This window comes from Nicotiana sylvestris, chromosome 9 (assembly GCF_000393655.2).
Source record: "Nicotiana sylvestris chromosome 9, ASM39365v2, whole genome shotgun sequence".
In the NCBI taxonomy this organism is placed as follows: domain Eukaryota; kingdom Viridiplantae; phylum Streptophyta; class Magnoliopsida; order Solanales; family Solanaceae; genus Nicotiana; species Nicotiana sylvestris.
This window is the reverse complement of record NC_091065.1, coordinates 144,233,033-144,250,128: the sequence shown is the minus strand read 5'-3', so window position 1 is coordinate 144,250,128 and position 17,096 is coordinate 144,233,033. Positions and strand designations below refer to the sequence as shown.

At 41.1% G+C, this 17,096-nt stretch overlaps 1 protein-coding gene across 1 annotated transcript; it reads right to left on the bottom strand.

Moving 5' to 3' along the window:
• Window positions 1-11,502: 11,502 nt before the first annotated feature.
• Window positions 11,503-12,156, bottom strand: LOC138878360 (uncharacterized). The gene has a single exon (XM_070158028.1). The coding sequence runs from the start codon at window positions 12,154-12,156 to the stop codon at window positions 11,503-11,505; it is 654 nt and encodes a 217-aa protein (XP_070014129.1).
• Window positions 12,157-17,096: the final 4,940 nt, after the last annotated feature.

Sequence of the window (17,096 nt, the reverse complement as noted above, 5' to 3'; positions counted from 1 at the left end):
ACCCAAGGTACTTGAAGCTTCCTCTACTTGGGATAACCTGTGATTCAAGCCTCACATCACGCCCACTTCCCCCGGCTCAGTGCTGAAAATACACTCCAAGTATTCCGTCTTCGTTCTACTCAGCTTGAAACCTTTAGACTCAAGAGTATGTCTCCAAACTTCTAGTCTCTCGTTAACATCGGTTCGTGACTCATCGATCAGAACTATATCATCGGCAAATAGCATACACCATGGCACCTCCCCCTGTATATGGTTTGTTAACGCATCCATCACCCGGGCGAATAAGAATGGACTGAGCGCAGAGCCTTGGTGTAACCCCATTTCAACTGGAAAGTGCTTAGAGTCACCTCCTACCGTCCTAACCCGAGTCTTAGCCCCATCATACATGTCCCTAATCGCCATAATATAGGGAATCGGCACACCTTTTGCCTCCAAGCATCTCCATAAAACTTCTCTAGGAACCTTGTCATACGCTTTCTCCAAGTCAATAAACACCATGTGCAGATCCTTCTTTCTCTCTCTATACAGTTCCACCAACCTCCTAACAAAGTGTATAGCTTCTGTGGTTGAACGACCCGGCATGAACCCGAACTGGTTGTCTGATATAGACACTGTCATCCTCACCCTTGCTTCAACGACCCTCTCCCATACTTTCATGGTATGACTCAGTAATTTGATACCCCTATAATTATTACAACTCTGGATATCACCTTTGTTCTTGTACAATGGGACCACCGTACTCCACCTCCACTCGTCTGGCATCCTCTTTGCCTTGAAAATAACATTAAACAGCCCAGTCAACCACTCTAAACCTGCTCTCCCTACACCCTTCAAAAATTCCACTGGAATCTCGTCTAGTGTCACGACCCAAACTGAAGGGCCATGACTAGCACCCGACCACACTTGCCGAGCACCAACGTACATTTCATCTAACCTTCATTATTATATTTTAGGGCTGACGAGATCAATATAAATGGTAGACCTAGTTCATGGATAACCAGCAATAAAATATGATGGCATGAACATACATAGCAGGGGATGACCAGACAATCAAGAAACTACATATAAGGTATGAGCTACCACGCTACTATGAAAGACTATACAACAAAAACTAGCCGACAAGGCATACCAAACTATACATGAGCCGACACCTGTCTATGAGCCTCTAAAAGAACATAAGTGTTGCAACATAGCCGGAACAGGGCCCCGACATACCCATAATGTCTATAACAAAAATTGCATACCAAGACCAAGGCAAGTCCGGAGAAGGGATCTCGCCAATCACCGCTGAACTGGACAGTCTACTGTGGTGGGGGAGCTGCACCTGCCTGTCTATCAGGACCTGCAGCACGACATGCAGCGTCCACAAATAAAAGGACGTCAGTACGAATAAAGTACTGAGTATGTAAGGCAAGGAACCATAAATACGATCAGTAATGTAAGCAAGGATAGAGAATATACAACCTGTAACATCTTAGTACCTCTGAGGGCTACTTACATGAAATGCATGATACATATGTATAAATACATAAACCTTTAAAGCATTCGCCTCTGTGGGCATCATCATCATCATATCGTACCCGGCCATAATAGGCTCGGTAAAAAAACGTACCCGGCCATCATAAGGCTCGGTAGAATCGTACCCGGCCACGTGGAGCTCGGTAAAACCCAACTGATCAGTGGTTGCACAATAGGTGCCGTACCCGGCCAACTATAGCGTGGCTCGGTAGAGTAAAATAGATACATATATATAATGCATGCTCGACTCATGGAATCACATTCTAAACCTTTCGGAGTGACGTAAGGTCGGTATCCTCTGTACACGTTATTAGGACTAACTCTTCACTATGAACCTTATAAGAATCAGGAAGTACCAACAACATTGATAACATAAGAATAAGAGAAGCAACATTAACATCAATCGTTCCATAAGAGGGAAAACAATGTAAGTACTGCTAGCTTCTAAGAGTAGAGTATCTTGGAAGCTCGTTCATTACATTATGTACAATCGGAGTCGTGCAAAAGAAGGAAAGGGATAGCCTCACATACCTTGTATATACTGCCCCAATCTCAAGCTATGCAATTGTCAAAACTCCTTAGTCTACAATAAGAGAAACGATACTATCGTTATCATTTAAGCGTCATAACTATTATGTATCGACCACAACCTATTTTACGATGAAACGGACAGCACCTCCCCTATATATATGACCTCACACCATTCAAAACAGTCACCAAACAGCCCAAACAACATCAATAATAAACATATTGAGCCTCCCAAAATAGTCCACACACAGCCTAATCACTTCATACATACGACGACCACCGTAGTCGTGTCAAACAACCTGGAAATATTACGGATAACTATCAGCCCATAACCCTACATATATATGGTGTTTATCCACACCCTTCCTCCTCCAAAACTCCACAAGATAGTAGTAAAATACGCAGCCCAACAACAACGCAAAACAGTCCACAAAACAATAACATTACTACCAAGCCTTTCGATATATATCTCACAAGTTCTAGCTTCAATGGCTTAGCCGCAACTTGGATAATCTTAAATACATATAGAGTAAGAGGTTCCTTACCTTTATACAGAAAGAACAACTCCAATTTGACCTTAAATTTCCATGAAATATCCCTCCAATGCTGCCACAACAACAAAAAAGCGAAACTAGCGATCAATTAGTGTTTTTCGGCACTAGAATCACTTTAGAAGGCTTGAAATCACCTAGGATTGATATTAAGAACATGAGGGAGTATTTACAGAACATAAACCCTTTAAAAAAACCTCCCACACGAGCTGGAACGACACAAAAATGAGCAACAACAAGAAGAACAAGAGACTTACTAGCGCCACGGAATTCCCGACACTTGATTTGTGTTGTTTGCCCTTTTTTGGGTCTTGAATCTTGAGATAACCTTGAGAGAATGTTCCTAGGGTTCTAAGGTCTGAAAATAGTGAGAAGAAATGACTTAAAACGGGTTGGAGGCATCCTATATAGGTCCAAATATCTTAAACCGCCTTAGTGGGCCCCATAGAGAGGTGCTTGGCGCAGTCTCGCAAAAACGCGAATATCTCTCTACTCCGAGATCGTACCGATGAACGGTTTAATGAGTTAGAAACTAGACTCATAGATCTTTAATTTTGTTGGTAGATCACCCCGTAATTCCTTGTAAATTATGAGAAAAGATTAGAAACATTTGACCTAATGTTTAAGTAAAATTATGAACCTAAGTTGCGACAACTTTTGTCGACTTTTGTTTCATAACTCGTTTGACTTCAAGACTTATGATACAGATATTATATGATTAAAATACCTTAATAAATGACCTCTTGAGTGTATTAAGCACCGCTAGATTACCTGAAAATACGAGTTACAACATCCTTGATTCGTTTAACTTCTAATACTGGTTAATCACCCTTATACACTCTTGTATCACTTAAGACCAATAGGATTGACTTCTTATCATCTAAAAGATAATTCCTTCTTGGATTTATGTTAACTAATATATGGCATGAACTAACACATGTGGATATGGGTTGTAACACCCTCCCCCCCTTAGGAACATTCGTCCTCGAATGTAAGGGTTTATGGGGAGTTTAAATCATCGTGGATTCCAATGGAAATTTCCGATCAATTTTCCCCTATAAAATGGTCACTAGCAAAACTTGCAAGTAATTAAGCCCAACATATGGCTTCACAAGGTTACACAAAGCATTATGCGTATTTACATTATCTACATATCACCATTTTGTATTAAGGAGGAGTATTCTCAAATTATTGCTTACCTCATAGAGCCGTTTCACCTTCCAATGTATCCTGTCTTCCACCAGCATCCTTGTTATCTTCATTCTGGAATAAGTAAGGGTATTTAGACTTCATCTCCTCTTCTGCTTCCCATGTCATTTCTTCCATATTTTTGTTCCTCCACAATACTTTGACGGAAGCTACATCTTTTGTTCTCAGCTTGCGGACTTGCCGATCTAATATCGCCACTGGCACTTCTTCATATGATAGGTCCTCTGTAACTTGTACATCTTTGATAGGGACGACTCGAGAAGGGTCTCCAATACATTTTCTCAACATAGATACATGGAATACCGGGTGGACAAATTCCAATTCGGATGGCAATTCTAACTCATAAGCAACCTGTCCAATCCGTCGAAGAATTTTATACGGCCCGATATACCTTGGACTCAGCTTACCTTTCTTCCCAAAACGCATAATACCCTTCATTGGTGAGATCCTCAGGAAAACCCAATCACCAACCTCAAACTCTAGATCACGACGTCGGACATCAGAATAAGATTTTTGCCTGCTTTGTGCCGTCCTCAATCGCTCCTGTATCACTTTCACCTTCTCAATAGCTTGGTGAATCAAATCTGGCCCATATAATTCTGTTTCACCGACTTCGAACCATCCAACTGGTGATCTACATCTCCTCCCGTATAGTGCCTCGTATGGGGCCATTTTAATACTGGAATGGTAGCTATTGTTATAGGCGAATTCTATGAGTGGAAGATGATCATCCCAATTCCCCTTAAAATCTAGAACACATGCTCGTAGCATATCTTCCAGTGTCTGAATGGTACGTTCAGCCTGTCCGTCAGTCTGCGGATGAAATGCAGTGCTGAGATTTACCTGTGTGCCTAAACCCTTCTGGAAAGACCTCCAAAAGTTAGCCGTAAATTGAGCTCCTCGGTCTGATATAATAGATATGGGCACACCATGAAGCCTAACAATCTCCTTGATATACAACTTCGCATAATCTTCAGCCGTGTAAGTTGTCTTCACTGGCAGAAAATGGGCACATTTTGTAAGTCGATCAATTATCACCCAGATGGAGTCAAACTTATGATAAGAGCGAGGTAATCCAATAATGAAGTCCATATTAATCACCTCCCACTTCCAGGTCGGAATCTCTATATTTTGAAGCAATCCACCGGGTTTCTGATGTTCTATCTTTACTTGTTGACAATTGGGACACTGGGCTACAAATTCTGCAATAGACTTCTTCATATTATCCCACCAATACTGCTCCTTGACATCATGATACATCTTTGTCGAGCCGGGATGGATGGAATATCGGGATTGATGAATCTCATTCATAATCTTCTCTCGCAACCCTGCCACATTAGGCACACACAATCGGCTCTGGTATCTCAGTGCCCCGTCTTTTCCGATCCCAAAAGCCATACTTTTACACTGTTGAATGCTTTCTCTTAATCGTACTAAGATAGGATCTTCATATTGTCGTGCTTTTACCTCGGCTACCAAAGATGATTCTGATGTATTCTGTACAGTAACACCTCCGTCATCAGAGTCTAACAATCTGATTCTCATATTGGCTAGCTGATGAAGCTCTTTAATCAACCCCCATCTACCTGCCTCAATATGTACTAAGCTTCCCATTGATTTACGGCTGAGAGCATCTGCCACAACATTGGCTTTACCGGGATGATACAATATCTCGACGTCGTAGTCTTTCAATAATTCAAGCCACCTACGCTGCCTCAAATTCAACTCTTTCTGCTTGAAGATGTATTGTAAACTCTTGTGATCTGTGTAGATGTCAACATGGACGCCGTATAAGTAGTGCCGCCATATCTTCAAAGCATATATTACTGCAGCCAATTCCAAATCATGGGTTGGATAATTCTTTTCATGCTTCTTCAATTGTCTTGATGCATAAGCAATCACATTCCCACGCTGCATCAAATACGCACCCCAAACCTATACCTGAGGCATCACAATATACCACATAACCTTCTGTTCCTTCAGGAAGAGTGAGCACTGGTGCAGATGTCAATCGATTCTTCAGCTCCTGAAAACTACGTTCACAAGTGTCAGACCACTGGAATTTGGTAGCTTTTTGTGTTAACTTAGTCAATGGTGATGATATAGAGGAAAATCCTTCTACAAACCGCCTATAATATCCTGCTAGCCCTAGGAAGCTGCGGACTTCTGATGGTGTTGTAGGTCTCGGCCAATTCTTTACTGCATCGATCTTCTGAGTGTCGACACTAATACCCTCATCAGATATCACATGGCCAAGGAATGCTACTGAGTTCAGCCAGAATTCACATTTGGAGAGCTTAGCATATAACTTACGATCCTGAAGCGTCTGTAATACTATCCGCAAGTGGCCCGCATGTTCCACCTCCGAACGAGAATACACTAGAATGTCATCAATGAATACAATCACGAACACATCAAGATAGGGCCTGAATATAGTATTCATGAGATCCATAAAAGCTGCTGGGGCATTTGTTAGCCCGAACGACATCACCAAGAACTCAAAGTGCCCATATCTTGTCCGGAAGGCCGTCTTTGGAATATCCTTCTCCCTAACCCTCACCTGATGATACCCTGAACGTAAATCAATCTTAGAGAAATACTTGGCACCCTGGAGTTGGTCAAACAGGTCATCAATTCTTGGAAGTGGATACTTGTTCTTTATAGTAGACTTATTCAACTGTCGATAGTCGATACACATCCGTAACGACCCGTCTTTCTTCCGCACGAATAGGACTGGTGCACCCCAAGGTGAAGTGCTAGGCCTAATAAAGCCCTTATCTAGCAAGTCCTTCAACTGCACCTTCAACTCTTGCAACTCTGCCGGGGCCATTCTGTATGGAGGAATAGAGATCGGTTGAGTGTCAGGCAACACATCAATGCTAAACTCAATCTCCCTTTCAGGAGGAAGGCCTGGGAGTTCATCTGGGAAAACATCTGGGAATTCATTGACCACAGGGATTGATTGTAAAGTAGGCGGTTTCGCCTCCGCATCCCTAACACGAACGAGATGATAAATGTAACCTTTTGAGATCATTTTCCTTGCCTTAAGATAGGAAATAAACCTACCTTTCGGTGTAGCAATGTTCCCTTTCCATTCAATGACGGGTTCACCCGGAAATTGGAACCTAACCATCTTCGTACGACAGTCAACATTTGCATAGCATGAGGCCAACCAGTCCATTCCCATTATCACATCAAAATCAACCATTTCTAACTCAAATAAATTTGCCGAGGTTTGACGACTACAAATCATCACAGTGCAACCTCTATATACCCTTCTAGCAATCACAGAATCTCCTATCGGAGTAGATACCGCGAGGGGTTTACTTATCAATTCAGGTTCAATGCCAAACTTATTAGCCACAAAGGGTGTAACATATGATAATGTAGATCCCGGATCAATCAGCGCATATACATCATAAGAAAACACAGATATAATACCTGTAACAACATCTGGAGACGACTCGAGATCCTGTCGACCTACTAGAGCATAGGTTCGATTTTGAGCACCACTCGAACTCGGCACTGCACCTCTACCCCTACCACGACCTGTCGACTGCTGAAAACCCCGTGCTGGAGGTCGAACTGATGAGGAAGAACCAGACACAGATCCAGTCGGCTGAGCCATACCATCACCTCCTCTATTAGGACAATCCCGCATCATATGGCCAGGCTGCCCGCACGAATAGCATGCATCAGAACCTCGACGACACAGTCCAAAGTGGGCCTTGCCGCACTGATCACAATGTGGTGTTGGGGGTCTCATCTGACTAGTATCCCTGTGATGTTGCGAGCCAGATGCCCGCGAACTCTGACCTGGACCAGAATAGGATCGATCATATCGAGGCCTCTGAAACTGTGGAGGAGCACTAGCTACAGGTGGCGCCGAACTCCTCGAAAACTGTGGCCTGATGCGGCCTCTGAAGTCATCAGAATACCCTGCAAATCTCGCCCTCTTATGCTGGCCTCTATCCTGCTCCCTAACTGCCCTCTGCTGGCGCTTACGATCCTCTAGGGTCTGGGCATAAGCTTGAATACGGGAAATATCCATGCCCTCCACCAAGGAGGCTGTCGTACACTCATTTATCAGATGTGGTCCCAACCCATTCACGAACATATGCACCCTATCACTCATCTCGGCCACCATATGGGGAGCATACCTTGCCAAAGAATCAAACTGCATACTGTACTCTCGCACACTCATATTACCTTGTCTAAGGTTCAAGAACTTATCAGCTCTAGCTCGTCGTATCTCAACTGGCAAGTAGTGACGAAGAAAGGCCTCAGAAAATTCCTTCCACACAGCTGGAGGAGGGTTCGGACCCCTGGATCTCTCCCAACTATCATACCAGAGAACCGCTAAATCCCGTAGCCGATAAGAAGCCAACTCTACTGCCTCTGTATCACTAACATGCATAACCCGAAGTGTACGATGAACCTGGTCAATAAAAGTCTGTGGGTCCTCCTTGGGGTCTGATCCGGTAAACACTGGAGGGTCTAAATTAATAAAATCACGAACTCTTGTACTAACTGGTTTCTCAGCAGCACCTGTATTCTGCCTCTGAGCCTGAGCAGCTACCAAGCTAGTCAATAACTGCAAAGCACTCCGCATATCCTGGTCTGGAGTGCCAGACGGAGGAACTGGAGGCGCTGGGTGCCTTCTAATATCCTCTGGAGGAGATGGAGTAGATGAGGTATGAGAGGGCATCTCACTTTGAGCCTCACTTTGTCCTGCTCTGACTTGGGGCACCTGACTGGTACCCTCTCCCGCTGCTGTATCAAGCCGTCTACTAATCGTTTGCTTCCTAGTCGAAGGCATCACTGAAAAAAACAAGGTGAATATTAGAGACGAACACTTACGACTCAACTCTACGCACGATCTAGATTCAGGAAGAAGGTAACAACCCTAGATGTCATGTAGCCTCCTGATTATAAATGTGGCGCGCTACACATCCATAATCAAGACTCTACTAGACACGGCTCATAGACAACCCCTAGGACAGACTTGCTCTGATACCAAGTTTGTCACGACCCAAACTGAAGGGCCATGACTAGCACCCGACCACACTTGCCGAGCACCAACGTACATTTCATCTAACCTTCATTATTATCTTTTAGGGCTGACGAGATCAATATAAATGGTAGACCTAGATCATGGACAACCAGCAATAAAATATGATGGCATGAACATACATAGCAGGGGATGACCAGACAATCAAGAAACTACATATAAGGTATGAGCTACCACGCTACTATGAAAGACTATACAACAAAAACTAGCCGACAAGGCATACCAAACTATACATGAGCCGACACCTGTCTATGAGCCTCTAAAAGAACATAAGTGTTGCAACATAGCCGGAACAGGGCCCCGACATACCCATAATGTCTATAACAAAAATTGCATACCAAGACCAAGGCAAGTCCGGAGAAGGGATCTCGCCAATCACCGCTGAACTGGACAGTCTACTGTGGTGGGGGAGCTGCACCTGCCTGTCTATCAGGACCTGCAGCACGACATGCAGCGTCCACAAATAAAAGGACGTCAGTACGAATAAAGTACTGAGTATGTAAGGCAAGGAACCATAAATACGATCAGTAATGTAAGCAAGGATAGAGAATATACAACCTGTAACATCTTAGTACCTCTGAGGGCTACTTACATGAAATGCATGATACATATGTATAAATACATAAACCTTTAAAGCATTCGCCTCTGTGGGCATCATCATCATCATATCGTACCCGGCCATAATAGGCTCGGTAAAAAATAAACGTACCCGGCCATCATAAGGCTCGGTAGAATCGTACCCGGCCACGTGGAGCTCGGTAAAACCCAACTGATCAGTGGTTGCACAATAGGTGCCGTACCCGGCCAACTATAGCGTGGCTCGGTAGAGTAAAATAGATACATATATATAATGCATGCTCGACTCATGGAATCACATTCTAAACCTTTCGGAGTGACGTAAGGTCGGTATCCTCTGTACACGTTATTAGGACTAACTCTTCACTATGAACCTTATAAGAATCAGGAAGTACCAACAACATTGATAACATAAGAATAAGAGAAGCAACATTAACATCAATCGTTCCATAAGAGGGAAAACAATGTAAGTACTGCTAGCTTCTAAGAGTAGAGTATCTTGGAAGCTCGTTCATTACATTATGTACAATCGGAGTCGTGCAAAAGAAGGAAAGGGATAGCCTCACATACCTTGTATATACTGCCCCAATCTCAAGCTATGCAATTGTCAAAACTCCTTAGTCTACAATAAGAGAAACGATACTATCGTTATCATTTAAGCGTCATAACTATTATGTATCGACCACAACCTATTTTACGATGAAACGGACAGCACCTCCCCTATATATATGACCTCACACCATTCAAAACAGTCACCAAACATCCCAAACAACATCAATAATAAACATATTGAGCCTCCCAAAATAGTCCACACACAGCCTAATCACTCCATACATACGACGACCACCGTAGTCGTGTCAAACAACCTGGAAATGTTACGAATAACTATCAGCCCATAACCCTACATATATATGGTGTTTCTCCACACCCTTCCTCCTCCAAAACTCCACAAGATAGTAGTAAAATACGCAGCCCAACAACAACGCAAAACAGTCCACAAAACAATAACATTACTACCAAGCCTTTCGATATATATCTCACAAGTTCTAGCTTCAATGGCTTAGCCGCAACTTGGATAATCTTAAATACATATAGAGTAAGAGGTTACTTACCTTTATACAGAAAGAACAACTCCAATTTGACCTTAAATTTCCATGAAATATCCCTCCAATGCTGCCACAACAACAAAAAAGCGAAACTAGCGATCAATTAGTGTTTTTCGGCACTAGAATCACTTTAGAAGGCTTGAAATCACCTAGGATTGATATTAAGAACATGAGGGAGTATTTACAGAACATAAACCCTTTAAAACAACCTCCCACACGAGCTGGAACGACACAAAAATGAGCAACAACAAGAAGAACAAGAGACTTACTAGCGCCACGGAATTCCCGACACTTGATTTGTGTTGTTTGCCCTTTTTTTGGGTCTTGAATCTTGAGAGAACCTTGAGAGGATGTTCCTAGGGTTCTAAGGTCTGAAAATAGTGAAAAGAAATGACTTAAAACGGGTTGGAGTCATCCTATATAGGTCCAAATATCTTAAACCGCCTTAGTGGGCCCCATAGAGAGGTGCTTGGCGCAGTCTTGCAAAAACGCGAATATCTCTCTACTCCGAGATCGTATCGATGAACGGTTTAATGCGTTGGAAACTAGACTCATAGATATTTAATTTGGTTGGTAGATCACCCCGTAATTCCTTGTAAATTATGAGAAAAGATTAGAAACATTTGACCTAATGTTTAAGTAAAATTATGAACCTAAGTTGCGACAACTTTTGTCGACTTTTGTTTCATAACTCGTTTGACTTCAAGACTTATGATACGGATATTATATGATTAAAATACCTTAATAAATGACCTCTTGAGTGTATTAAGCACCGCTAGATTACCTGAAAATACGAGTTACAACATCCTTGATTCGTTTAACTTCTAATACTGGTTAATCACCCTTATACACTCTTGTATCACTTAAGACCAATAGGATTGACTTCTTATCATCTAAAAGATAATTCCTTCTTGGATTTATGTTAACTAATATATGGCATGAACTAACACATGTGGATATGGGTTGTAACATCTAGTCCGGTTGCTCTTCCCTTACTTTTCCTACGCATAGCCCCCACGACCTCCTCAACCTTGATACGCCTGCAGTGCCCGAAGTCCCGGTGACTCACGGAATGCTCCAATTCGCCTAGCACAATATCCCGATCCCTTTTTTCATTCAGAAGTCTGTGGAAGTAAGTTTGCCATCTCCTCTTAATCTGGGCATCTTCCACCACTATCCTACCATCCTCGTCCTTGATGCATCTCACTTGGTCCAAATCTCGAGCCTTCCTCTCTCTCAACTTGGACAGCCGAAATAACTTCTTCTCCCCGCCCTTTTCCCCCAGTTCCTCGTACATATAGCTATAAGCTGCAGTCTTCGCCTCTGTGACCGACAGTTTAGCTTCTTTCCTAGCTACCTTATATCTCTCCATGCACGCTCGCCTCTCCTCCTCACCTATGCTCCCCACTAACTTCAGGTATGCCGCCTTCTTCGCTTCCACTTTACCTTGGACCACTTCATTCCACCACCAGTCACCTTTATGCCTACCAGATACACCAGTCGAGACCCCTAACACCTCTCTTGCAGACGCCCTTATACAGTTTGATGTTGCTGACCACATAGTGTTTGCGTCCCCACTGCTCTTCCAAGCTCCCATAGCCAACAACCGACACTCCAACTCTTGGGCTTTATCCTTAGTCAAGGCTCCCCACCTGATTCTCGGTGATCCCCGAGCAGACCGTTTCCTCCTCGATAACTTAATACCAACGTCTATCACCAAGAGTCTATGTTGAAGATTCTACGGGGATGCAATTTTCTTTTTTAAATATAAAAACTTATAATTACGGGGAATTTTTACTAATATTTGAGATCTAAAATTACGATTAGTTGGCAGTTTTACTGAAGTCTCTTAAGGAAGTGTGGTTTAAGAAGTAAATAGATGGCAGGTTACCATGATTATGTTGCCTGTAAAGGCCACAGCATAGGAGATAACTGGTATATATGCCTATGGTACCATCAATCACAGAAAAATTTGGCCATGTTGAAGATTCTATGGCGTGACAAATTATAGTTCCCTTGTATTGGCTTAAGAATTGAGATACTCAATTTTTCAGCGAAATGCTCCTAATCGTCGAGGTAATGAGACAACGTATCCAAAGGTTACAGTGGGATGATCGAATTTTAGTCGTAGTTAAGTCTTGGAAAAAGGAAAAAATTCTGGTAAGGAACGATTCTCCCTTTAATGGGTCTTACACCCGAATAAATTGGGACTTCAAAGCGAATACCAAACAAATTTAAAAAGATGAGACAACGTGCCATCAAATTTGAAGTAGTACCTTGATTGTTGAAAGTGATTGGCTGCTTGGATTATTAGGCCATGCATCCGATAACCAATCCTCTTATTCGTTGAGGGGCCACTCAAATATTGGATGCCCGTTGAACTATCAGAAATACGTTATTTGTTTATTTATTGATGCATTTCCTTACATCTCTTTACGTTATGGTAACTATTGACTACGGGATTTGAGTTCTGTGCATTTTCATTCCTGAAAAGAGCCAGAAATTGTCTATATTTACCTTCGATTTGAGTTATCGGATTTTATTGCCCTCGTCGTAATTCCCTGTATCACAATTGCCCGTCCTTATAAAGGAGCACAGATCCCACGCCAAGCAGGGGCGAAGGCAGAATTTTTCTCAAGCGGTGTCGATATTTAAGAAAGTGAATAAATAAACACATCGACGTAACAATATCATATTAAAAAATACAGTTCGAATACTATAACTCTCCTCGATGAGTTTTATTTTTTTTAAGTTGAATTCGTTATTTTTTATTTTTATTTAGTATGCCCATTAAAAATAATTTCCAAATACCCATTTTTCTATAAAGGCATCAAATAATTACTCAAAAGCTAATCATTTATTTGATTTTGCAAATTGGTATTAAGCAATTCCGACACCCAAAAAAAAAAAAAAAACATGACAACTAACAATGGGATTAACATCCTAGATGTTAATATAAGAGTAATGTTTTAATAGATAGGGCATAAATTTTTTAAATAAAGCTGCTGGGGTTTGTACCCACGACTAAGAGAAGCAAAACGGAGGCTTGACCAGGCGAGCTGAAGAACTATTTGTTTCAAGCAATGTCATTTTTTTAATATCAACGTTATGTTATTTTTCATATTAATTAAATAAACATATTTAGTAAATTTTTTCGACGCTTGACACCGCTTAAGCCAAGGTGCATCCGCCCCTGACGCCAAGTACAATACAAGGTCAGCAGTTTGTTGAGCTGCTCGTCACTTTGAGGCTGGTGAAGTGCAGGCATCATTTCAATTTCCACCCAAACTTCAAACGGTGCAGATGCTCACTGTTTATGTCACAAAAAAATATATATTTTGGTTAGCCTAACCTTAGCATTATGCACGAGCATGTACAAGTTCCCAAAAAATATGCACGTTCCAACCTAAATAATGCACTGACGTAAATCTCCAGATCAATATATCAACACTGACGCAATTCATATATAGATTTGACTTATATATATACTATCATCAAAGATAGTGGTGACATGGATACAATTCCTTCAACCTTAACATAGGTCTTAAGTTCCAATTCTGGAAATGAAAAGAATCTTGTTAGAGAGCGCTTTCCTCTTTAATGAGTCTTATTAGCGCCAATCCGAATTAGTCAAAGACCCTAAACGGACACTGAACCTGATAATACGAATATATATTATTTTTTAGTTAAACTCTTCTTATATACAAGTGTATAGAAGTTAAACTCCACTTATATTATCAGCTTTTACACTACAGGATTTATGGTTGCATGCGCCTTAATTGCTAGTCCATTTCTCTATTTATAATTATTTTACCATTTCCCATCCTATATACAACCCCAAGAAACTTATATATTTTAGTAAATTTGTTTTAGTTTCTTCAAGTTCTAGAAAGCATAATCTTAAATCTTGTCATGAAATCTCACCCTAAACTATCACTAGGAATTTCATTATCCTTCTATTATTAAGATAGTGACCATCAAAGATTGTGGCGGAATGGATATGATCCTTCGATCTATTCTATCATTACAATTCCTAGTGATAACCTCTATCTACTCGAATAGAATCACCAACAACTGTAGATACATAAACATGAATACCAAGTAACTCATAAAGCATATCTAAACCCAACACAAAGTACGAAGACACATATGAATATGTAGAACCATGATCAAATAATAGAGAGGCATCCCGATGACAAACTGAGACAATACCCGTGATAACTGCTGTTGAGTATTGGAATTTTGATGATTAACAAAGTGTGTCCAGAGAATGTGCACTAAGAACCAGGTCCTCAAGGTAATTGATGAAGTACGCTAAGACGATAACTGTTGTTGAGAATATGCAAGGTGATGAGTGCATATACGGGTACCATGTGTTTTCCATGCTAGGGGTAGTTGTTAGGCCTTTTAGGCCTTGATTGGTATATGCTTCACTTCATATGCTATTTATTTGATATACTTTTGCCATGACTATATATGCATCTTCACATGCTAGTATCATATTATAGGCATCTCTCATATGCTAGTTTAACATATTAGGATATTATATATCATGACTAGTTGTTGTATGACTACTTGAGTATCTTAGTGATGCTAGATCACATACTAGTTTAACATTATGAATTTCATGTACTTATTTTAAATGGTGAAAACGGTTTAATATGGTGCTTCACATATGTGCCTTGTTAGCATATATACATTGCTTCCATTACTTATTTGAGACTATGGTAAATCGTTGAACTGTTAGGGAATTTGGATTCACGTTCCTATTTTGAGGTCTCAGTTAGGGCATGTGGCTTCACGTCCCTACTTTAAGGTATCAGTTAGGGCATGTGGATCCACATTTATGTCTTGATGTATCAGTTAGGGTGTATGGATTCACTGTCGCGCCCCCCCTTTTCCCTTCTGTCGGAGAGGAGTCCGGGTTTCAATATTCATGGGGTGTAATGACTCATTTCTTTTTGGGAATTGAGTATTTTGAAGAGTCGCCACCAAACAATTTAAGGTGCATTAGGGCACCTATAAGATTTAACTACAACTATGTTTAATAACCACAGATAGGGTAAAGGCTTCAAATTATCCCAAGGGGAAGATGTTAGACACCCCTCAGGATCCACTAGTGTGGTTTCCGGCCAGATAGTTTTTGTAAATTTGTGCAATTAGCAAGTAAAAAAATAAAGGCTCAAGTAATAGGGATTTAAGTTTAAATACATAAATGTTTGAAAAAATGATTTAAAAGGGTTTTGAAAAGAGTTACAGGCTAGACATGCTCGTAAAAAATAAAAGGGGGGGTCCTAGGTGTGATAACCCATCATCATTTGTGTTGCAAGTGAATTCAGTGTTCCGAGGCTTAAAAATCTCCTTTTTTATCTCATCTTGATTTACGTGCGTGGTCCAGACCTATATCCGGAAAGCCTTCTATGTGAAAATATGAGAAATAGAAATTTCTAGAGTTAAAATTTGATTATGGTTGACTTTGGTCAACATTTTAAGCAAACAGACCCGGAACCGTGTTCCGACGATCCCGGGAGGTCCGAAGTAAAATATGAGACTTGGGAGTATGCCCGGAATTGAATTTCGAGGTCCCAAGCCTTAGAAATTAATTTTTGAAAGATTACTGAATTATCTAAGAAATGAAGAAAAGAATTAATGTTTGAAACCATTGTTATCGGACCCGTATTTTGGTTCCAGAGCCCGGTACAAACTTTTATAGTATTTGAAAGATAACTGTGAAATTCGGTGAAAAACGGAATTTATTTGACGTGAGTTGGACTTCCGGTTGAAGAGTTATGAACTTTGAGAGTTCTTGATGAAAATGTTGAGTTTTGAGGTTTAATTCATGATTTTACATGTTATTTTGATGATGTGTTCACACAAGTAGGTCCATATGATGTCTTTGAGTTAGTATGCACACTTGGTTTGGAGTTCCGAAGGCTCGAGTGAGTTTCGGGTAAGTTCCGGGATGTCTTAGGCTTAAAACATGAATGTTGCAGGTTCAGAGAAGTGCAAATCTCTAAACCCGCCAGTGCTGACCACATTGGTTTTGGTGCTGTCCGCGGTGGGGGCTGTGCGGCCGCACTCGATTTTGTGCGGTCCGCACAGGTTTACTAGTCCGACTTCGGAAGCCTATATCTTTTGATCTACAAGAAATTTTGCGATGATTCAAAAACAAAAGTTGTAGCCCTTCATGTCTGGTTTCCAGGAAGTAAAGAAATCACAATTTGGACATTTGTAGAGAAAGTTATAGCCAAAATACTAAAGCATGTCACTGCAGTCCACATGGAGAGCTCGATTTTGTGCGGTCCGCACAGGGGGTATGAGAGGGGTATATTAAAACGAGATTTTCAGTTATTTTTCATTTTTCAAAACCCCAAAAATATAAGAGGCAATTTTTCAAAGACAACTCTTCTTCCAAATCGATTGTAAGTGATTTCTAACTAGTTTTCTTCAATCTTTAACATCTTTTAACATGATTTCAACTCAAACCAATGATTTTAATTGGGGAAATTGGGTGTTTTAGGTAAAACCTAGGTTTTT